At 39.1% G+C, this 24,342-nt stretch overlaps 2 protein-coding genes across 5 annotated transcripts in view; one reads left to right on the forward strand and one right to left on the reverse strand.

Moving 5' to 3' along the window:
• Nucleotides 1-591: 591 nt before the first annotated feature.
• Nucleotides 592-24,342, reverse strand: part of LOC124245918 (transmembrane 9 superfamily member 2-like) — a 97,666-nt gene continuing 73,915 nt past the window's right edge. For 3 of the 4 annotated variants that reach the window (XM_046673743.1, XM_046673741.1, XM_046673740.1), the window contains 5 exons: nucleotides 23,402-23,561; nucleotides 22,104-22,252; nucleotides 17,525-17,636; nucleotides 15,007-15,178; nucleotides 592-787 (listed from right to left, as the gene is read on the reverse strand). In XM_046673743.1, the coding sequence (XP_046529699.1) occupies nucleotides 720-787; nucleotides 15,007-15,178; nucleotides 17,525-17,636; nucleotides 22,104-22,252; nucleotides 23,402-23,561 (661 nt within the window). In that variant the 3' untranslated portion in view covers nucleotides 592-719. The remainder of the gene's footprint in view (nucleotides 788-15,006; nucleotides 15,179-17,524; nucleotides 17,637-22,103; nucleotides 22,253-23,401; nucleotides 23,562-24,342) is intronic. The other variant, XM_046673744.1, reaches the window with a different exon arrangement.
• Nucleotides 8,346-9,270, forward strand: LOC124245919 (calmodulin-1). Its single transcript, XM_046673745.1, has one exon. The coding sequence runs from the start codon at nucleotides 8,554-8,556 to the stop codon at nucleotides 9,001-9,003; it is 450 nt and encodes a 149-aa protein (XP_046529701.1). The 5' UTR covers nucleotides 8,346-8,553; the 3' UTR covers nucleotides 9,004-9,270.

The following is a 24,342-nucleotide window of genomic DNA, read 5'->3' on the forward strand; positions in this document are numbered from 1 at the left end:
AATACAAATTCCCGACATCTTGGGAGTTGTAACATCTGACTATTGTTTAGTTGAAGCAAAGAAATCCGAGAAAATTGCCTCCAAAGATTTGTTATCTACACACAACTAACTCAAACTTGAACATTCTCAGCCTCCAAAGGACAGCAAACAGAAAAAGACAACCAACCACCAGAAATGTGCAGATTTAATTGAGGAATAAGACAGTAGTATCTGGTATTTCATAAACTCTATATGCTCAACCAATGTACACTTTTTAAATGATCACCCACATACAAAGGTGTAATATAGTTTGTACAAATCAACTTAAGTTAGAAAAATTCACAATTTACCTAAGATTAGTTCGACAATGGTTCTGATGCTCTAAACAAAATGAGAACAAAAAAGGGAAAAGAAAAAGAAAAACATTTCATCTGAAAAACTAGGGTACTCAACTTTAATTTTTTTAAAGAAATGTGCCTCCCTTGCTCTAATTGCTTTAAATTAAACCCTTTTATGGTATCTTTTCAGGAAAATAAGACTTATAATAAACCTGTTTCCCAACCTGCTTTTTTCCATACAATCAGCATTTTGTGTCATACAAACTGAGGCCAATGAGATTTTAAATTGATATATATTTAAAACATGTAATTGGAAGCATACATATATCTCCACAGATGTTCAGACAGATGTAGACATTCAAAAGCGAGGGTGATGTGCCTGGAAGCCTTTGGAGACACTCTTTAATCCACTTTCACGACACTGTAGATTTTAGTAACAAACCAGAAGCAGGAAAAGAATCCAATTGTCCCTGAAAGAAAATGAAAAAGATCTTTGTTAATCAGACACTGTAGCAAATCAAAGAAGCTTTCTCAAAAACGCAAAGCATGTCAGTTTTGAGGTGAGCTACTGATTCTCTAAATCTCAAGACTTGCACATTAACAAATAAAAATCACCAGGCTCTCTTGCTGAGCAAAGAGGATGAGCAGCAGGGCTGGAGGCAGTCACCTGCAAAAGAGTGTGGGAATCCATTTGATTGAGTGCTGCTGGTCTCTAACCAAAGCAAACAGATAAAAACGCACAGCTTAAGTTACCTATTTCAAGAAGGATACAAAAGAGTCCAAGGCTAGTTTGTAAAACAATAAACTTCATATAACTTGCTTCAGTTTAGGGAATGCAAATAACCATTATCATTTTATGTGGCAAAAGCAGGAATAATCTATTTACTTGCATACTCAGAGCATATATTAGTTTTCTAAATCAAAGTTTTGTATTATGAAGCTTGAGAAACATCCCATTTCTGGGAATTTATCCTAAAGAAATGACCCATAGAAGAAAAAAAATACATGCCCAAAGGTGCTCATAATACTATGATTTATAATATTGAAAAATTACAAACCAAATGCCTCTAAATAGGTGACTAGCTAAACTAAGTGCTAAGTGCTCAGTGGACTAAGTGCTCAATGAAATAAGATTAGTCAGCAAAAAGGACAAATATCAAGACTAAATAGCAGCATGGGGCAATCTTTATATGATGTTAGGTGAAAAACGCCAGACCTTAAACAATTCCCAGGCATCATACCAATGTGAACATTGCATAAGTTTGAACCCATGGACGAGAGAGAGCAGAGCATGGACAAAAGAAGATACCTTTATAATTTAGGATGATACAATTATGGGCAAATTTTTCTTTAACATATGATTTCATTGATGTTCACATTATAAAAACAATTTTCAGGTGATATTAAGGTTCAATGACTTAACTGAAAAAAAAGTCTAATACGATTTCCAGATCTTATAGTCTAACGGGGCTCCCCAAGACAATTCAATCATCTAGGAAAACATCTTTCTCAATAAAAAGATCACAGAAAGCTTTAGGCAGGGTTTGGTACCTTCCTCTTTGCCAGTTTTCAAACTTAGAATATCTTCCCATCCAATATACCATCATGCCACTTCCCTCCCACCCTTCAAAGCTCCTTGTCAAGAGTCAGTATGGTACAGTGATTAAGACCACGGGCTCTAGAGAGACACAGATCTACTCTGTTGGTTACTAGCTGTCTGATCTTTGGCAAGTTACAATTGTGCCAAGCCTCAGTTTTCTCAGCTGAAAGATGGGGATGATAATACCTATTCCTACCTTAGGCTTCCTTTTATGAATCCCTAACTTCAAAGGTTCAGGAGATGACAGGTGCGGAGCTAACACATCTCTGAATCTAAAACATTCCTGATTTCAATTTGCTGTGTATTACCCCCATAAATTATTGAAATGTCAATGAATTCTCAACTTTTTGATGCTCTACCTACATTACTCAAATTGTCTCTTACCCGAAACACAAAAATCCATCGACTCTCACATTGTCTTGGTAGTCAGCTGAGCTAAGGAATTGGGACTTTGGAGTCAGGCAGACAATTAGCCATACGATGTAGAGCAAGCTATCTCCTCTGTTCCTCACAAGTGAAGAGGAATTATATACTCCCACCCAACTCTCACGCTTGACCTGAGAAGGAGGATAAGCTGTAGGAGAGTGCCTGGCAGAGAAGGCACTCAAGAAATTGTAGCTTCCATTGATATTCTGCTTGGGGACTTGAAAAATATGGTCGCATGGGGTTTATTTGACTCGAGTAGTAATCCTCGACACTGCCTGTACGCTAGAATCACCTGGGGAGATTTAACTACTACTATTGCCTGGGTAACACTCCCAGAGATCCTGATTTAACTGATCTGGAATGCAGCCTGAGCATCAAGAGGTTTAAAATCTCCCCAGGTGATTCTAACATGCAATCAGGACTCAGAACCTCTTGCCAAGTCTGCCCCTCTCTCTCTCTCTGTCATATGTAAGCAAACATAAGTAAATATGAAGAAAAGTGGCGAAATTTCTCCTCTAAAGGCCATTGAACCACACAAGTTAAAAGCAACTTAAAGGATCTGGAGAAAATAAAATATTTTTTCTACAGCTCGATTGCTTGTACTACAACTGAAGGGAGATGGGACAAAAAGGGAGAGAATGATCACTTCACTGTCTTTGCCTACTTTTGCCTCAGGTCAGAGAAAGTACTAAACCAATACCAGAAATGTCCTAGTTTCTTTCTAAGCTTCATAACCTTTTATCATAAGGTCAGGTGATACACAACAAAAAGACAATCCAACCACGGGAACTTGAATGAGGCAGTCCAAGGCAAGAGAGAAGCCTATTTTTTCCCCTGTCCCTTCCCTAATTGTAATTCTACAACAAAAAGAATTCACAGCCTGATCCTAAGCCTGGAATCCAATGCATGTTTCTTCGAAGGCTTCCCAAAGTAGTCGTTATATATGCACACTTAAAAAAAGAAGCAACTTGGGGCTGGCCCCGTGGCCGAGTGGTTAAGTTCGCGCGCTCCGCTGCAGGCGGCCCAGTGTTTCGTTAGTTCGAATCCTGGGCGCGGACATGGCACTGCTCATCAGACCACGCTGAGGCGGCGTCCCACGTGCCACAACTAGAAGAACCCACAACGAAGAATACGCAACTATGTACCGGGGGGCTTTGGGGAGAAAAAGGAAAAAATAAAATCTTAAAAAAAAAAAAAAAAAGAAGCAACTAGCCAAATAAAATATTTTGAAAAGCTACCACATTCTACTCAATATAAACAAACCTTTAAAGAGACTTTCCACAGCCACTGTGGGAGCTAAATTCCAACACATATTAATTTCAGAATATGCAGCAGGGACTAAGACACGCAGAAAAAAGATTTTACTGTAGTTGGAATTAAAGCCATTGCACAAAGGAATAAAGAGAAAGCTTGTTTGGAGAAAAGGGTCTTGGGGGCTATGACTCTCTCCAGCCACATTTGATTCAGTGTTCATTAAGCACTTTCTCTGGGCCTGGCACTTGCCAGGTAATGTAAAGGATAGAAAAAGGGTTCTTGCAGGGAACAATCCCACTGGTGGCTATACTACATGTCATTATTTCTACAGAGGTCACAGTCAGAGACCTACACATGACCCTTAACTCCTTCCTTTTTTGCATCCACATCTTGTCAGTCACCAAGACCTGTAAATTCCAGCTACATAATAGCTTTTGAATCCATTCCCTCCGTCCATCTGTCCATCTCCGCAGCCACTGGGTCTTTAGCCACACTCTCTTCATCTCTCATCTAGAACTGTCTCCTGGCTTGTCTCTCTACCTCGAGTCTCCCTCTCAAATCTATTCCCCACTCTGGCAGAGTGATTGCGCTATTTCCAAAACACAAATTTGATTGTCATGCCCCTACTTATAAACCTTTCATAGCTCTCCATAGCAAAAGTACTCAAACTCTAGAGTGTATCAGAAACCTTTTAAGCTGTTAAAAATACAGATCATCACGGATGCTGATTCAGGGGCCTTGGGATGGGCCCTGGGCATCAGATTTATTGGTTTTTGTTGGTTTGAAGTAATTTCCACAAGTGAATGTGATGCACATCCAGGTTTGAAAATGACAATAATATGATATATGATAAAAATTACAACTCTTTAGCGTCGGCACACAAGGCCCTCCAGCATCAGGCCCTGGCCTACTTCTTTAGGGCTTGTTCCTGCCACTCTGTGCCTTAAATTTTAAACTCCAGCAACTCCAAATTACCTACCGATCACCATACACCACGCCTTGCTCAGCTTGTCAATTCTGCCTTCCAACTCTAAGACTCCGACTTCCCTCAAGAGTCAGTTCTCTCACTTTCTCCAGAAAAACTTTGACCTGCTTCTCCCTTCCCATGACTGGGTTACCTACCTCTCCTCTGTGCTTTCACAGAACCTTGAGCTTAACTCTATTAGGCTCCTTTCCATGCATGGAAATGATCTATTTAGAGGTCTTCTCTCTCCGGACTGTAGCCTTGAAGCTAGGGGTTAAGTCGTACTCAATTTTTTACCCCCAGTGCTTAGCATAGTATTAGGCATATTGCAGGTGGACAACAAAGGTTTATTAAATTGAACTGTTTAAATTAACTGCTTAGCAATATAAGCTCTGTGAGCATAAGGATTTTTATCCCTTTAAATAAAGTTTTATTCACTGCTAAAGCCCCAGCCTCTAGGGTGGTGCCTGACACACACAGGTATTCAATATATACTTCTTGAATGGCAGGAATTTGGAGAGGGCGTCATAGAGAAGGTGCTACAAAGTTGGATTCAAAGGCATTTGAGGCATTTGAGGATGGGAGACAGCTATTGCAGACAGAGGGGAAAGTACCCACAAAGGCTTGAAGTAATTAAGACCCTGGCAGTTTTAAGGAACAATGAGATCCACTGCAGAGGGGTTGGATATTAAAGGTATGCAATCAGAGAATTAAGGGAACATTAAAGAGAGCATATAGGAGAAAAGATTACAAAAGTAGGTGAGAGCCAGATAATGAGTGCCAAGAAGTTTGAATTTGATTATGTATGCAACTGGAACCAGGAAAGATATACAAGCCAGAGAATGAGATTACCAAATTCGTATTTCATGACAGTGAGGATAATGATGAAGATGATGACAATGATAATAGCTGTTGTTTACTAAATACTTATATGCCTGGCTCTGGGTTGAGTGCTTCACATGTGCAATCACATGGAGCTGAATTCTCTGAGGGAGGTACTATGATTTTCCACATTCTATAAGGAAACAGAGGCTTGGAAAGGTAAAGTGAGTTGCCTTACAACACACAGCCAATAAGCAGTGCGGCTGGGACTCAAAGCTAATTCTGTCCCCTGATTATTCTGGGACGGAGATATCGATACAGGCTGAGTGACCAGGAACTGCTTTGTGCAGAAAGACCTCAAACAGTAAGCAGCAGTTGAACAGGAAAACCTTGGACGGGGCGGAGAGTAGAAATCAACCCAGGGATGAGATACCAGAGAGTGTGAAATACACAATACAAGAATGCTAGAGAATGAAAGTAAGCTTCCGCTTACTTCTGGGGAAAAGGAACACTTCTCTTCCTCTGAAGTTTTTTAGTATGATACTCAAAACCAGAAGAACACTGGCTACCACAGGGCCGAGAGTTAGAGTAGGTCTATAAGTGCTTGTACTGGGACAGACAATATGACCCAGAGGTTTTCAATATCCTTGAGAATAGAAAGGAATGTGTCCTGTTCATTCCCACAGCACCTAGCACTGTGGTCCATAAATGTAAGCTGAAATCAAAATGGGCTAGAATTGAAGAGGTAATGGAATTATTCCAGAGGTTACCCTAGCCTTGACTCCCTCTCTCCTAAAAGAATGTGGAAGAACTGGATAGATGTGCGTCTATTTTTTTTAAAGAAGAGTTGAAAGGGTAAGGAAAAGACTTAAGATATTATTTTCATCATGTATTACTGAGGGTGATATCTTCTTGCTTTACGTGCAGAGTCTTAGTTCTCCCAATTAAGAGCAGTCCACCTGATGAAATAGAGGACCACAGAGCAGATTCTGCTGGCACCCTTTGGTTGTTGGTTTGGCCCCACCTCAGAGAAAGTACCTCTTTCTTTTTTTTTTTTTTTTTTAAAGATTTTTTATTTTTTTCTCCCCAAAGCCCCCCGGTACAGCGTTGTATATTCTTCGTTGTGGGTCCTTCTAGTTGTGGCATGTGGGACGCTGCCTCAGCGTGGTGTGATGAGCAGTGCCATGTCCGCGCCCAGGATTCGACCCAACGAAACACTGGGCCGCCTGCAGCGGAGCGCGCAAACTTAACCACTCGGCCACGGGGCCAGCCCCAAAGTACCTCTTTCTTGAGAAGGATGTAGAGAGTTGTATTTAAAAGAATGAGCTTTGAAGTCAGTCCAAGCTGGGTTTGAATGAATCACAGCTTCAACACTTACTAGCTGAGTGACCTTGAACAAGTCACTTAATCTCTCTGGGCCTCAGTTTCCTCATCCATGCAATGGGAGTAATATGACCTACACCTCATGATAATTAGACAATTAGGTGAAAAATAAGTGAAATAAAGGTATGCAAATAGTTGGCACACAGTCAACTCAATAAAAAACAAATGCTATTATATCTTATGTTTCCATATTCCCTATTAGCACATTGCCAAGCCCATAGAAGAAGCTTAATAAATATTTATTTGGTTGGTTAACAATTAACATTAAAACATCTTTATCCCTTTTTGATCTTTTGGCATTTGGAATTGAATTTTTTTTAAGATTTTATTTTTCCTTTTTCTCCCAAAGCCCTCAGTACAGAGTTGTGTATTCAGTTGTGGGTCCTCAGCATGGCTTGATGAGCAGTGCCATGTCCGCGCCCAGGATTTGAACTGGCGAAACCCTGGGCCACCGAAGCAGCACGTGCGAACTTAACCACTCAGCCACAGGCCCAGCCCCTGGGATTGAAACTTTAAATAAGGCAGAGACAACTTGGTATACTAAAACACAAAAAGTCCACTATAGCTAACATTTGCGTGTTAAGACCATTGGACTTTTCCTTCCGTATACTGTATTTCGTCTTGCATTGTGTGAGAACATGGATTCTTCACTTTAATTTAGTGAGGAAATATTACATAGCAGACACTCTAAAATATATTGAACTTCATTAGCTTCTTTTAATGAATAAAAATATATTCAAAGCACGACACTTAGGGAGAACGGCCACAGCAAAGCACTCTGCACTTGGCTGATACTTCTTCTAGGTCTTAAAAGCCCTTTGTATCACACTGGTTTCAATCACTGCAGTTATTGGTGGTTCAGAGTCTCAGATTCTAAACGTGATCTCTTGAGATCATCAAAACTGTATTTTGAAAATAGCATTAAGTTCCAAGTAAAAAGTGAGGTTCAAAAATAACTGACTGTAGACCAGGGTTTCTTAGCAGCCCTCCTGACATCTTGAGCCAGAGAATTCTTTATTTGGAGGGCTGTTCTGTACATTGTAGGACGTTTAGCAGCGTCCCTGTCATTAGCATCCTCCCAGTTGTAACAATCAAAAATGTCTCCAGATATTGCTAAATGTTCCCTAAGGGGCAAATTCGCTTCTTGTTGAGAACCGCTGCCCTAGAATGATAAACTGTGGCTAAATGCAAACATCTTTCATTGCTTGCCTAAAATATATATCATCATATAAAATATTTAATTTTCTACCCAATGGCAATGCCAGCCAAGGTTTATATTAGGCTGTAAACTCCATTATTACAATGCAACACAGCATTTTAGACTTTAAGAGAAGGAATCCTAACTGTTATCTTAATCGGTTATTTTGATTATATGTCCATTATATCAAAATAGAAATACATTACTTCAATTAATTTTCTTAAGACTTTAACTCAGGGGCGGACCCAGTGGCATATTAGTTAAGTTCTCACACTCCACTTTGGCAGCCCAGGGTTCACAGGTTCGGATCCCAGGCAAGGACCTAGCACTGCTTGTCAAGCCACGCTGGGTGGCATCCCACATAAAATAGAGGAAGATTGGGCAGTGGTGTTGGAAGCCTCGCGGACGCGGCGCCGTTACTCGCAGTGGGGCGGCGGCGCAGGCGGCGGCGGCAGCGGCAGCGGCACAGCGCTCAGCGCACACAGCGCCTTAGCAGCAGCAGGAGCAGCGGAGGCACCCCCGCCGTCACAGCCCCTGCGCTGGTGCAGCCACCCTCGATCTCTGTGCTCTTCCTCCCTTCTCTCGCACCATGGCTGATCAGCTGACCGAAGAACAGATCGCTGAATTCAAGGAAGCTTTCTCCCTATTTGACAAAGATGGCGATGGCACCATCACAACAAAGGAACTTGGAACTGTCATGAGGTCACTGGGTCAGAACCCAACAGAAGCCGAGCTGCAGGACATGATCAACGAAGTGGACGCTGACGGTAATGGCACCATTGACTTCCCAGAATTTTTGACTATGATGGCTAGAAAAATGAAAGATACAGACAGCGAAGAAGAAATCCGTGAGGCATTCCGAGTCTTTGACAAGGATGGCAACGGTTACATCAGTGCGGCAGAACTACGTCACGTCATGACAAACTTAGGAGAAAAACTAACAGATGAAGAAGTAGATGAAATGATCAGAGAAGCAGATATTGACGGAGACGGACAAGTCAACTATGAAGAATTCGTACAGATGATGACTGCAAAATGAAGACCTACTTTCAACTCCTTTTCCCCCCTCTAGAAGAATCAAATTGAATCTTTTACTTACCTCTTGCAAAAAAAAAAAAAAGTTCATTTACTCATTCTGTTTCTATATAGCAAAACTGAATGTCAGAAGTACCTTCTGTCCACACACACAAAAAATCTGCATGTATTGGTTGGTGGTCCTGTCCCCTAAAGATCAAGCTACACATCCGTTTTATGATATAAATACTTGTACTACCTTAACGATAAGGAAGCACTTGGTGGACTCCTTGCAGTTCCATTTGCTAATGAGTAATACACTGTTTGGGCTGGCCAGTTTTTCATGCATGCAGCTTGACAATTGAGCACAGTCAGGCATTTGTATTAAAAATGAAAAAACGAAAAAACAAATTCAAAACTTATTCAAATGGGTTCTAGTTCAGTTTGTTAGTATAAATCGTCATAGCTGGTTTACTGAAAACAAACACATTTAAAATTGGTTTACCTCAGGATGCTGTGCAGAAAAGCGAGTGAAGGATAAACTGTCTAGATATAGCCCCACTAGCAGGATGGTCCTCTTGTACTTCCATGTGCCCCGACCCATGGTGACAATGACACCCTGGTGGCAGGCCTGTGTGTGCTGGTTTAGCATTGTCTGCGTTGTACTAGAGCAAAGCGGGTGTCAGGCTGTCACTGTTCACACAAATTTTTAAAAAGAAACTTTTCCAGGGGAGCATCTTTGGACTCTCTGTTTTTAAAACCTTCTGAACCATGACTTGGAGCCAGCAGAGTAGGCTGTGGCTGTGGACTTCAGCACAACCATCAACATTGCTGTTCAAGAGATTACAATTTACGTCCATTCCAAGTTGTAAATGCTAGTCTTTTTTTTTTTTTTTCCAAAAAAAAAAACAATAAATTAAAAAAAAAAAAAAAAAAAAAAAAAAAAAAAAAAATAGAGGAAGATTGGCAAAGACCTTAGCTCAGGGCCAATCTTCCTCACACACACAAAAAAAACAAAGACTTTAATTCATTTGTCGATATATAAAACAAAATTTGATGCAAATAGAAAATCACTAACTATCCTCCAATCAAGATCAAGTATCCATAAGTGTGCCATCCACGAGCTTCCATTAGATACCTGAGTAAAGCAATCAGATTAGGAGAGATCATAGCCTACTTGGTCATGTGCAGACTTAGTTTCTTTTTTAGCTGGTTTAACCAGCTGTTAAACTAGTTATATTAAAACTAGTTAGAGGGCTGGCCCCATGGCCCAGTGGCTAAGTTCGCACGCTCTGCTGCAGGCGGCCCAGCGTTTCGTTGGTTCGAATCCTGGGCGCGGACATGGCACTGCTCGTCAGACCACGCTGGGGCGGCGTCCCACATGCCACAACTAGAAGGACCCACAACGAAGAATATACAACTATGTACTGGGGGGCTTTGGGGAGAAAAAGGAAAAAATAAAATCTTTTAAAAAAAAAACTAGTTAGGATTTTGGGCAAGCCACTCAATCTTAACTGAAATTTCTTTGTCTTTGTGTATATAACGCAAGGTTTTTCTCCTGGTACCATCTGATGACACTATTGCTATATTGTGGCTTATCCTCCCTCTCTCCGTCCCTTGAGTCCTATTTTGACATGTCGTTTATACATCTGCAAATGTGTTCTCAACTGAAAATTGGGTAGAGGAACGCCAGCCACAATGCACATCACTTCCTTTGACTCAAAAAATGAGAGGAAGAAAACATTGGGGTGTCATTTTAGACAGACTGTGTTAACAAAAAAGAAAACCACTTTTTTGGGGGGGTGATTGTTTTTTTTAAAAAAAAAAAAACATACTCTATGCCAGCCAGGCTGTAGGGAAACTGGTACACTCTGCTGATGGCAGAAAAGCAGAAAGAGCCACAAGAATATTCATGCTTTTTAACCCTGTCATCCCATTTTACAGACTTCTTAAGGAAATAATCTAAAATAGGGAAAAAAGTTCAATAGTGAAGAAACAGTTAAGTAATCTGCTCAATGGATTAAGCAGTCATAAAAATGATAAATATGAAGGATATGTAGCAACATGGAAATATACACAGTATATAAATAAAGTGTCTTCCTACAGTCATAACACTCAATATTGAAAGGTGACAGCTGTAAAGTCCTCTATTTCCGTTGTCCTGCCATGGATGAATTCAAGTTCCAAAGAGGGATGAGGCATGAAGGAAGAGTTTCAGATGAATGCACAATTATTCTAAATAAGCGTGAAACTCCTCAGCCTTTTTTACATGAGTGGATGTTGCTAATTTTAAAGTTGTCATTTTTTAAAAATTACTCAGAAACATTTGTCTACAGCAAAAAAGAGTAATCAGCAATTAATAACTATACTTTTGTGTACATCTATATTCTCAAGACTAATTAATTAAGGATGTCTTCCTCAGAAGCAAAACAACATGCACACAAGCAATAAGCCTTGCTTCCTGCTGTGAACCTCAAGATATAATAATGAAATGTAAAGAGGTGCCATTTAAGAGTCTATAAGCAGACAGGGTTCTTAAAGAACAGTTTTGGAAAATAGATGTCAAAAACACACTTCATGGGGCTGGCCCGGTGGCGCAGCGGTTAAGTTCGCACGTTCCACTTCTCGGCGGCCCGGGGTTCGCTGGTTCGGATCCCAGGTGTGGACATGGCACCGCTTGGCACGCCATGCTGTGGTAGGTGTCCCACATATAAAGTAGAGGAAGATGGGCACGATGTTAGCTCAGGGCCAGGCTTCCTCAGCAAAAAGAGGAGGACTGGCAGTAGTTAGCTCAGGGCTAATCTTCCCCCCCCCCCAAAAAAAAAACACACTTCATGATTTTACTAATTTTTTTCCTGGTATGAATGATAACCAGAATTTACTTTGGAGGTTTCTCATACCCATGATTTAATTTTAAAATAGATATGGAATCATTATGCCATAATGGGATGTCCTCTCTTTCATACTCTATGCAATTAAGGAAGAACCATGTGCTTAGCACCACAAAGGATACAAAATAGGCATAAGATAGAGCCCCTGTTGTCAAGGAGACTCCAATCTAGTTGGGGAAACATGCTCAAAAAGTCAGAAGGAGACACACCTGGACTTAGTGAGTGGTTCAGCTTTGAGAGGCTTAGAAAATACATTGAGTAGGGAGGACAGGAGCCTAAACACCACGTTAAGTTTAGACCTTGACAGAGAAGGAAGTATGACACTATTAAAGTTTTCTAATAAGAAGAATAGTATTATCACATTAGTCCCCTGTTTAAACTCTCTCAACTTCCCATCACTCCTACAATAAAATCTAAATTCTTTAATATAGTTTATTAGACCCTTGTAAGATCTGACCGTTCCTTACCTCTCTAATATCATTGCCACCTAGTGCCACCCTCCCTCTCTTGCCATTCTGGATTTCTCTGTCTTTTTGGAAAATGTCACACTCTTTCCCCCTTCAGGGCTTCTGAACACACTGTCACCTCTGCTTGGAACACTCAACCACCCACCTCTTCTTCAATATCATTTCTTTTGCAAAGCTCATCAAACCCATAATGTCTTCTTTGTCTCCCTTCCATTAGAATGGAAGGTCCCCCAAAACAGAGGATCTTATCTGTCTTCTTCACCACTGTGTCCCAAGAACCTAGCATAGTGTCTGGCCCAGTGCAAGCACTCTATAAAAATGTGCTGATGTATTAAAATTAATCTTGGACTGAAATGCATTATTATAATGGAAGAAAAATGAAAGAAGTTCTCCTGGCAGCAGATAGTGTACAGAGTAGGTTAGAAAAGGAGAGACTAGAGTTCAGCAAACCGAATAGGAGGCAGTTGGTGAAATCCAGGCATTAGAGAATAAAGGCTTTCGCTAAGATTGAAAGAAAGATATGGACAGAAATAAGAAGCTTCCAAAGAAAGACCAATTGGGAAGTTATAATTAACTAGCTATAAAGCACGGAAAGGCTATATTAAGAATTCCTGCAAAATAAGGCAAGAAGATTAGAGATTAGAGATGATGGTCAAAGAAAGAAAGAAATTAAGGTAAGTCAGTTTAGGGGAAAGGAAGTGCTAAATTTGCTGTTTGATGCATGTTGAGTTGGCAGTACCAATAGGAGATGCAAATGTTGAGAATGTAACTGGGTAGAGGTTACGGCTAGAGATACACATTTGGGAGCTGTCAGCATTGAGGAGCTAAGCGAAGCCATGGGACTAAAGGAGCTCTAAAAGGGAGAGTACAAAAATGAGGACTGAAATGCTGAAGACTGAAGCTTGGATAAAGGCTAAAGTTGGGTGACAGGAAGAAGGAACACAAAAGCAGGCACAGAGTGGCACAGGAGGGTAACGCAAATCATGTTGAGAGAATTTCACAGAATAGGTATTGAGGAGTATTAAGTAAAGAAACCAAGAAGGGTGAAGACTTGGGAAAGGCCATTAGATTTGGCAAGAGATCACTGTCAACCTCTGAGAGTCAGCATTCAGTAGAGTGTAGTGACAGAAACTAGAATGCAAGTGGTGGAGCCAACCAAGGGGGAAAGATTTTTGTCAGCAACGTGACCATTCAAGATTACATTTAACCTTTGAAAGAAGCTGTCGTAATATAAGACTCCCAGACAAAGGCAACCTGAGTCAAAGTGTTACATAATGAAGAAAAACATAAGCCTGAAATCACTGTGCTCAGTACATCCAACTGCACATTACACAAATATAAATGCCTCACTGAGGGAGAAATCCAAAACAAAAGAGATGAGGGGCACAGACCACATCGACACATCGTAACAGGGATAAATCTTACAAACAATATCGAAGGAAGGAAACCAGCCACAAAAGAAACCAGACATGAAAGAGTACATTCTGGATGATTCCATTTACATACAATTGAAAAACAGGCCAAATTAATCTATGCTGTGAAAAGTCAGGATAGCGGTTGCCTTTGGGGAGGGTGAGTGGAGAGAGGCCGAACTGTGGCTTCAGGGGTGTTGATCATGTACTGTTTATTGACATGGGTGCTAGTTACAAAAGTGTGTTCACCTTGTGACAACTCATCGAGCTGTACACTTATGATGTGTGTACTTTTCTGTATGCATATTTTAATAAAAAGTTAAAAAATCTAAAAAACAAATATGAGGAGCCTGTTTAGACTAGAATGATGAGATGTTCTCGGGTCTTCAGTTTTAAACAGAACTTCCGGTGGCTGAGTGGTAAGAGCAGGCCTGCATGGTCTTCTCTTTACTGAGGAGTTGAGACCAGCAGTACACAGGCAATACTCTATCAGAAAGGAGCCACCACCAAGATGCCCGGGTTCTGAGCTGTTTACATTTGTTTTAAGGCTTTGATTTGTGACAAATTTCCATTGTTCATTTTTACATATTTGTTGAACCCGAGAGTTAAAAAGAGAGAAAACACTAGAAATTTTCCAGATTGACCTACGTAAGTGCTACGACTTGAGCTAAAACCAGAACTTAAAATGAGGCAGGTAGAGATGGAATGCTGCCTCATTTGTGTTGAAAAGGGCTAAAGCTCTCCAAATTCATTATTTCTGCAATTGGATCATTTTAGAAACCTCTCCACTTTTTCAACCCGCTTCAAGCATTAATCTAAATAAAGTTTCCATCACATCCAAACTCATTTAGCAACCCTAAATGAATCATCTTGAGAAGTACACATCTTGTCCCTCACATCTAATTGCTTATATGACCACACATTTACTTAATCTAATTTGACTAATTTCAAAGTTATTCAAGTCAGTTAATTTCTATGCTTGGGGACTATTCAAAGGTGATTACACATAACCCTTTCTGTGCTTTGGAACATATCCCTACTGTTGAAAAACATTCACAAGCGACACTCTTGGAGCAAAGTACACAAGGTCCCTCCAGCTCCCCAGGCTTTGCAATCTTCTATCCCCAAAGGAGAAAAATGAACACGATGACTTTGTTCCCTATCCCTCCCATTAATTGTTAATTGATACTTATTACATTCTGCCTATCTCCTAATCTCCTTAGAGAGTCTGAAATACACGAAATAATTCTGTGGTTACCTGTGAAGAGAAAGAAAATCAACACCATGATCATCGTGTACCCAAAGTACAAAACGGTGCTTGCCATGCCCGTGATTTGAAGTTTGGTAAAGAAGTAATAAATGGCATACATAAAAAAATAGACAGCTGTAAAACTGCTTGTAAAAAAGGCTCTCCACCACCAATGATAATCCTGCAAAAAGAAATAGACAAAACAACATTTTAGATGAAATTTTAATTATAAATAGGTTAGCAATTATTGTAATTACAAACAACATAAAATAGGCTCTCTAAGATTATGGATTAAAAGAAACAAAAGGGGAAATTCTATAAGAAATTTAATATAATATATACTGTCTGACTAATGTATGTTCTGCTTGGGGTACCCTAACCATTATAAACTCTTGGTTTCCAGGGGGACCACAGTGCCCTTGAGGATTGTACTTCTAATGTGTGCATCCTTTCTATCATGACACTGCCTCAGCTCTGGAAGGTTTTCTGGTCAGCTTCAGTCTACTGGCTGGAGTTGTGCTGGGCCTGAATTGATGTCCCAGGCCAGGTAAAAAAGGTTAGTATAGAAACTTGAGCTAGACCTTTATGGTTAATGGGATTTGTTTTAACCGGCTAAATTCAGGACCCATGGAGGCATGACGAGATCAATAATCAGGTTAGTCTCACCCTGCCCCATGAGCTCCTATTGATAATAATTTTACTGTAAAGGCACTGTGTCAAGGGCCAAGGAGATAGTGCAGAAAACAGTTACCATAAGCAGGCCTGAGGTTGCTATCTTTAGAAAGGCCTGCTTGCAAGGTTGGCCCTTGGCTTACATCTGGGAATCTGGCATGTAATCATTCGCTGACTGATCAAACTGGTTTGCTATACCTGGACTGCACAAACAATGTGGTTTATGGTGAACACTTGCTTACCTTTTGGAAGTCTGGAATTTTTGTAGTTGCTAGGCAGAGGGTACTTATGTGACTAGCTCCCAATAAAAACTTTGGATGCTGAGTCTCTAAAGGGCTTCCCTGGGCAAAAACATTGCACATATATTACTGCATTTTTTACTGCTGGAGAAAGGAGCACACTCAGTGTACCCCCTCATGGGAGAGAGAAAGCATAGGAGGACTGTATGGATTTCTCCAGGCTCCACCTGTGTCTTTTTTGCTTGCTGATCCTGTTGTGCATGCTTTTGCTGTAATAAACCCTAGCCATAAATACATCTATATGCTGAGTCCCATAAGTCCTTCCAGTGAATCACCCAAAATGTGAGTGGTCTTGGAGAGCCCCAAAACATTTTCTAAGAAATAAAAATATACACATTATATGCCTATTACTCTATATTTCACTAACGATTGTTGCAGATTTTCTATGACAAAATGTACCTTAGAATTATTGAGTAGATAAGTAAAATATACAGTCACCTACCACATAATGACATTTTGGTCAACAATGGACTGCATGTAGGATGGTAATCCCACAAGATGAGTACCATATAGCCTAGGTGTGTAGTAGGTGTGTGTAAGTACATTCAACGATGTTCACACAGTGACAAAATCACCTACCATCACATTTCTTAGAACATATCCCCGTTGTTAAGCGAGGCGTGACTGTATACATAATTGTTTTTACCTTTATACCTATAGCTCAAGAAGAAAATGCTCTAAGACATCATGTATATAATAGTCATTCCCTAAACTCCCTATTGTCACCTTTAGAGTGACATTTAACTACCAAAATAAGAGGGATTTAGGGAATTTAAGAAAACAATGTTCATTACAGCCTTAGTTTCCCAGAATGATGTCAGGAAAAAAATGGGGGTGGAGTGGGGTAAAGGAACCATTTATGTCCATGGTAACCAAAAGGCAATGAAATGAAAGTAAGAAAAAGGGCCTTTAGCAACAATCTCAAACCCATAACATACAATCCTGACCTAAGCTGCAAGAAAACTTTAATTGTTAAAAAGAAAACACCATTGAGCCAGACCTTTTATATGTCTAAATATCAAATCAGTTCCCTATATTTTTCTATGTTAGCTGAATATTATGCAGCAACTATAGTAACTAGCCAGAGACAAATTGCTTTCTGTTTAAGTTTTCCATCAAAGTAGTATTAACATGATGGCTGCATCAAAATCAAAAAATGTCATTATGGGGGCCAGCCTGGTGGCTCAGTGGTTAAGTGCACACGTTCCGCTTCAGCGGCCGGGGTTCATCAGTTCGGATCCCGGGTGCGGACATGGCACCGCTTGGTACGCCATGCTGTGGTAGGCATCCCACGTATAAAGCAGAGGAAGATGGGTACGGATGTTAGCTCAGGGCCAGTCTTCCTCAGAAAAAAGAGGAGGATTGGCAGATGTTAGCTCAGGGGTAATCTTCCTCGGGAAAAAAAACATCATTAGGAAAAGACAATATAAAACTGATCCCAAGTTGTAGAAAACATGCCATTAACATTTATCTTAATTCCTTTCTCAACAAAGACTTCTAATTCCAGCAATGCAAGTGGAGAAAGCTTAAGGAGCATTAATTTCTTATGTCATTACCTCAGCACATAAATGAAAATAACACAGCAAAACTGTAGCTTCTGAACAGGTAATCAGGAGAATTATAAAGACTAAGAAAAGGAAGCCAAACATAAAGTATATCTGATGAGACCTGAAAATAAAAATGACAGCTTTAACATAAGCTTTAACTTAACAATACACACAGAAAGATCAGTCCAAATCTATACAAAAGGCTGTCACACACTTCTCTAACCTTTAATTCTTCAATCCAAACCTTCCCCTATCCATCTAGTATCGGAAAAAAAAACACCTTCTCTTCCCTATGCAGCTTCAGAGTTTGGCCATATCTTCTGCAGGCAGAATCAGTGTTGCTACTTACCTATGTTTCTCTGCTCGTATAATTTAGTTTTCACTTGAGACCCATCAATATCTCTATAGTTTTCTCTATACATATTTAAAAACATGCTTTCTCTTTAGAAATGGAAGATTGTAAATGCCATAAATACCAGCGACTATATTATACAACAGAAAACCACAGAGTCAGACACCACTTTGCTTTGAAGGTCTATGGACATGCAGCCTCCCCAAATAGGTCTTTATAGCACAGTACACATAATTCTATCAAGTATACTTTCAAACATGCATTTTTTAAAAAAAAATCTGTATAGATTACATTTAGGTCAAACTTCAGGAATGAAGTAACCTCTTTCATTATTATAGAGCTGAGGTGACCAAAGTGGAATGAGCAATATACATTTTTAAACGCCTTCTGAAAATAAGAAGAAACTGATGAACTGATCAATACCCCACTTTAAAATCTCATGTAAAATATATACCTGGGTGTGAGGATGAAGGATGGAGGTTGGAGAGAGTCCCCTTTATAGATAATATATAAAAAGTTGTACACAACAAATACACTGTTTCTCATTGAAACAAAAATTAATTCATCTAAAGAATCTTTTAGTTTTCAGTTTAAAATTACTTTTCCACCAAAAACATCTGGAAAGTATGGTTACTATAATCTATTTTGCAGCATGTTAAATATTTAGTTGCTGACAAGGTAACACATTTTACTGCTTATCTTTCAAACAAATTTGGCCCAATGCTATTTAAAAAGTGAGCAATCGTTCAACATCCGCAAATCAATCAACATGATCCACCACATCAACAAACTGAGGAATAAAAACCACATGATCATCTCAATAGATGCAGAGAAGGCATTTGACAAGATCCAACAGTCATTTATGATAAAAACTCTGAACAAAATGGGCATAGAAAGAAACTACCTCAACATAATAAAGGCCATATATGACAAACCCACAGCCAACACCATACCCAATGGGCAAACACTGAGTGCCATCCCCCTGAAGACAGGAACGAGACAAGGATGCCCTCTATCACCACTCTTATTTAACATAGTACTCGAGGTCCTGGCCAGAGCAGTCAGGCAAGAAAAAGGAATAAAAGGAATCCAAATAGGGAGGGAAGAAGTGAAACTCTTTGTTTGCAGACAACATGATCTTATATATAGAAAACCCCAAAGAATCCATTGGAAAACTGTTAGAAGTAATCAACAACTACAGCAAAGTTACAGGGTATAAAATCAATTTACATAAATCAGTAGCATTTCTATACTCTAATAATGAACTAACAGAAAAAGAACTCAAGAACACAATACCATTCGCAGTCGCAACAAAAGAATAAAATACCTTGGGGTGAATTTAACTAAGGAAGTGAAAGACCTATACAATGAAAATTACAATGCTTTTCTGAAAGAAATGGATGACAACATAAAGAGATGGAAAGACATTCCATGTACATGGATTGGAAGAATAAACATAGTTAAAATGTCCATTCTACCTAAAGCAATCTACAGATTCAACACCACCCCAATCAGAATCCCAATGACATTCTTGACAGATATAGAACAAAGAATCCTAAAATTCATATGGGGCAACAAAAGACCCCGAATTGCTAAAGCAATCCTGAGAAAAAAGAACAAAGCTGGAGGCATCACAATCCCTGACTTCAAAACATACTACAAAGCTACAGTAATCAAAACAGCATGGTACTGGTACAAAAACAGGTGCACAGATCAATGGAACAGAATTGAAAGCCCAGAAATAAAACCACACATCTATGGACAGCTAATCTTTGACAAAGGAGCTGAGGGCCTACAATGGAGAAAAGTAAGTCTTTTCAACAAATGGTGCTGGGAAAACTGGAAAGCCACATGTAAAAGAATGAAAATTGACCATTCTTTTTCACCATTCACCAAAATAAACTCAAAATGGATCAAAGACCTAAAGGTGAGACCTGAAACCATAAGGCTTCTGGAAGAAAATGTAGGCAGTACACTCTTTGACATCAGTATTAAAAGGATCTTTTCAGACACCATGTCTTCTCAGACAAGGGAAACAATAGAAAGAATAAACAAATGGGACTTCATCAGACTAAAGAGCTTCTTCAAGGCAAAAGAAAACAGGATTGAAACAAAAAAACAACCCACTAACTGGGAAAAAATATTCGCAAGTCATACATCCGACAAAGACTTAATCTCCATAATATATAAAGAACTCACACAACTCAACAACAAAAAATCAAACAACCTGATCACAAAATGGCCAGGAGACATGAACAAACATTTCTCCAAAGAAGATATACAGATGGCCAATAGGCACATGAAAAGATCTTCATCATCGCTGATCATCAGGGAAATGCAAATCAAAACTACACTAAGATATCACCTTATACCCATTAAATGACAAAAATAACTAAAACAAATAGTAACGAACGCTGGAAAGGTTGTGGAGAAAAAGCAACCCTCATACGCTGCTGGTGGGAATGCAAACTGGTGCAGACACTACAGAAAACAGCATGGGGATTCCTCAAAAAATTAAACATAGAACTACCATATGATCCAGCTATTCCACTATTGGGTATCTATCCAAAGAGCTTGAAGTCAGCAATTCCAAAAGTCCCATGCACCCCAATGTTCATTGCAGCATTATTTACAATAGCCAAGACATGGAAGCAACCTAAGTGCCCATCAACCGATGAATGGATAAAGAAGACGTGGTACATATATACAACGGAATACTACTTAGCCATAAAGAAGAACAAAATCGTCCCATTTGCAACAACATGGATGGACCTTGAGGGAATTATGTTAAGTGAAATAAGCCAGACAGAGAAGGACAATCTCTGTATGACTCCACTCATATGAGGAATTTAAAAATGCAAAGAGAACAGATTAGTGGCTACTGGGGGAAAGGTGGGGTGGGGGATGGGTACAAAGGGTGAAAGGGTGCACTTACAACACAACTAACAAACAATAATGTACAACTGAAATTTCACAAGATTGTAACCTATCATTTACTCAATAAAAATTAAATTAAAAAATAAACTAAAAAAATGAAAAGTGAGCAATTTATAAGATGATTAAGCCTAACTTCTGAAGACTTAAAAGTTTGGTCTGAAAGATTCCTTTGGGACAAAAGTTGTTATAAACACACATAGTTGGCTTTTGCATTTTATTTTATGATGACTTTGCCCCATCTCCAAAAATCCCTCCACGGTAACAGCACGCTTGGTCAGCTCCTGAAACCAGAATGCAATCAAAAATGAAGAAGTAAGAAGAAAGGGATGCAGAGCAAATGAAATAGCTGTCAGAAAGCTAGGGCACTAAAGCTGTTGCACTTTAATCAGAGAGCACTGGTTCTTACTTTACATGCATTTCTAACTACCTTGGTTATTAGAATTCTTAAACCACAACAGATTAAAAGCAGCAAATAAAAAGAGGAAAGCTACAAGGAGCTGGCAGTCTGACACCAGAACTTAACAGTTGACAGGACGACAGAAAACTATTACTTACAGCTCAATATAGAAGAAGACCCAAAGTCAGTGGTCTTCCACTTATTTTTAGCAGAAGAACTCTAACTGAAATCTTGCATGGAAGGCCAATATGGAAAACAGATACAAATCAGAGCTTCCCCTTGCCATCTTTAGGCATCTCCCTCCAAGGGACACTCCCACCCCCAACCCTGCAAGGGCTCAGAGAAATAAAATTTGAGACCAACTTTGCTGAGTCAGCTGGAAAGGCTTAAAAAGTGGTTATTAATTTTAAAAAAAGAAACTTGTATAGAAATTTCCATCAAAAAGAGGCTTTAAAATTTTGTGAATTGGGGCCAGCCCCATGGCATAGTGGTTAAGTCCAGCATGTTCCACTTCAGCAGCCCGGGTTCGCAGGTTTGGATACTGGGCACGGACCTACACAACTCATCAAGCCATGCTGCGGTGGCAACCCACATACAAAATAGAGGAAGACTGGCACAGATGTTAGCTCGGGACAATCTTCCTCAAGTAATAAAAGAGGAAGATTGGCAATAGATGTTAGCTCAGGGCAAATCTTCCTCAGCAAAAAATAAATAAATAAATAAATAATAGTGAATTAAGTCTTAGTTCCCCCAGCAAATTACCCCTGGGTCAGATAGCTATTTCCTGGACAAAGCAGGGTCAAATGAAGTTTTACCATAACAGAATTTAACTTTCTTGAAATATAGGCAAATTAATTTATTAACAATTAAGATTTTTGAGATTATGAAGATACAATACTCACCAAATACTGTTTAGAATGAAAAAGAGTTGAATAAAAATACAGCCAAAAGGTAAAATGCCACCGAGTATGATGCCAAAAAGTGTTTTGGTAGAGAAAGTCTGTAGTGGAACGTGACGGGGTATCTGGTTTATGTGAACTGGACTCCCAAACTGCTCGAAAATAAACCAAGTGAAAATCAGAATGACATGATATGTAAGTAAATGGATACAGATATAATCACAATACAGAGTCTTGAATCTGAACAGGACAAGCAACATTTCCCAGAGCAGTCATGTGGGCAGAGGCTGGACCCATGCTGTGCACTAGAAATAGAACGCAAGCCACAGAGGCAGTTTTACATATTTTAGAAGCTGCATTTAAAGAAGAGAAAGAGGTGAAATTAATTTATTAATATATTTTATTTGATCTTACATACCCAAATATTATCATTTAAATGTGATCAATATAAAAAGTATTAATCAGATAGTTCATATTCTTTTCATTTTTGTTGTTCTGATTGTTTGAAATCCAGTGTATATTTTACACTTACAACAAATCTCAATTCGAACTAGCCACATTTCAAGCACTCAAAAGCCACAGGAGGCCAGTGGCCACCATACTAGATAGCGCAGAGCGAGACAATAAGGATGTTTATCCTTCCTCATAAATTTCAAGGGCGAGATTGGACAAGATTTACTGGTGACTATTCCAATATGAAATAATATATGATGTCAAAAAGTTCTCTTAGAATTTATCTAAGAATTTCTCTCTTAAAATTTGTCAGTAGTTTTCATAGATTTTTCTGTTTTCTGCTCTCTCTGGAACTCCACCTCCTGTTTTGCCTTGTCTGATTTCTCCCTGCAAACTCACGCTATGTTTAAACAATCCTTCTGCAAGGTGGTCGCATTTAGTCTTTTTGGTATCCTGCTCCTCTTCCTTATACATGGAATGGGCTAATTTCAAATCTGTAAACTGAACAGCCCCATTTCTTGGACTATATCTTGGCTTTCTTCCCCCACTGTATAATCCTATTACTTTTCTGACTTTGTTAAAGTTAACCTTCCTACAATATGTCCCTTTAGTTTTGTCCATCAGCAATAGAGAGAAATATAAACAACATAAAAAGTGGGAAATACATTAAGTAATATCATTTAAAGTGTTACTTTCATTAAAAATTTTTTTTAATATTTTATTCCAAAATGATTTTCCTCTGTAGTTTTCTCCAGTGGTACATTTTGCATTCCACGTATAGTATATACACATTGAGGTATTATTTCAGACATCACTCAACGGTCAAAAGCAGTATTTTAAAAGTTTACCTTTTTCTTGCTTCCGAAGTATGCACCAAAAAATGTTAGTGGTACTGAAATTCCAAACCACACTGCAAGGATACTTATCAGAGTACCAAATGAGATGGCGGCCGATGATCCTTCCACCCAAAGAATTATATTCATCGTGAAGAGGTCAATGACAACGATACTAGGGGGAAAATGCCATTAGAAAAGAATAGGCTTTCAGGAAAATGTTATAAACATACTTGATGTGAATGTCAGAACATTCTTTTGATGAAAAGGATATAACAAATTACAAGGTTAAACCCTAGAAGAATATTAAATCACCCTGTATAAACCCAGTCATTGAGCTGGGGCTTAAACCCAATACCATATAACAAGATAGCAGTTTATTACAGGATATAATTTCCACATCCTACTCATCTTTGCACCTCCAGAGTCCAGCAGAAAATAAATAAGGTGTGGAGTAATATATCAAGGAAAAACTCAATATGCAATATAGTGAACACAATTAAGAAAATGTATATATTTAAAATCATTTTTAGAATTCTAGACTGAAATGGGCTATAAGAATGGGCTATAAGAAGCCTCAAGTCAGACAAGTATTCACTTAAAACAAAGACTTTTAGTATGGAGATTTCTCAAAAAGTTAAAAATAGAACTACCATATGACCCAGCCATCCCACTACTGGGTATCTATCCAAAGAACCTGAAATCAGCAATTAAAAGAGACTCATGCAAGATGTGGTATATATACACAATGGAGTACTACTCAGCCATAAAAAATGATGAAATCCAGCCATTTGAGACAACATGGATGGTCCTTGAGAGTATTATGCAGAGTGAAATTAGTCAGAGAGAGAGTCAAATACTGTATGATCTCACTCATAAGTAGAAGATAAAAACAACGACAAACAAACACATAGTAATGGAGATTGGATTGGTGGTTATGACAGGGGAAGGGAGGG

The sequence above is a fragment of the Equus quagga genome, chromosome 10, assembly GCF_021613505.1.
Source record: "Equus quagga isolate Etosha38 chromosome 10, UCLA_HA_Equagga_1.0, whole genome shotgun sequence".
In the NCBI taxonomy this organism is placed as follows: domain Eukaryota; kingdom Metazoa; phylum Chordata; class Mammalia; order Perissodactyla; family Equidae; genus Equus; species Equus quagga.

What these genes read in the sequence shown, in the direction of transcription:
- LOC124245919 (XM_046673745.1), top strand. Translation starts at nt 8,554, where the DNA reads ATGGCTGATCAGCTGACCGAAGAACAGATCGCTGAATTCAAGGAAGCT.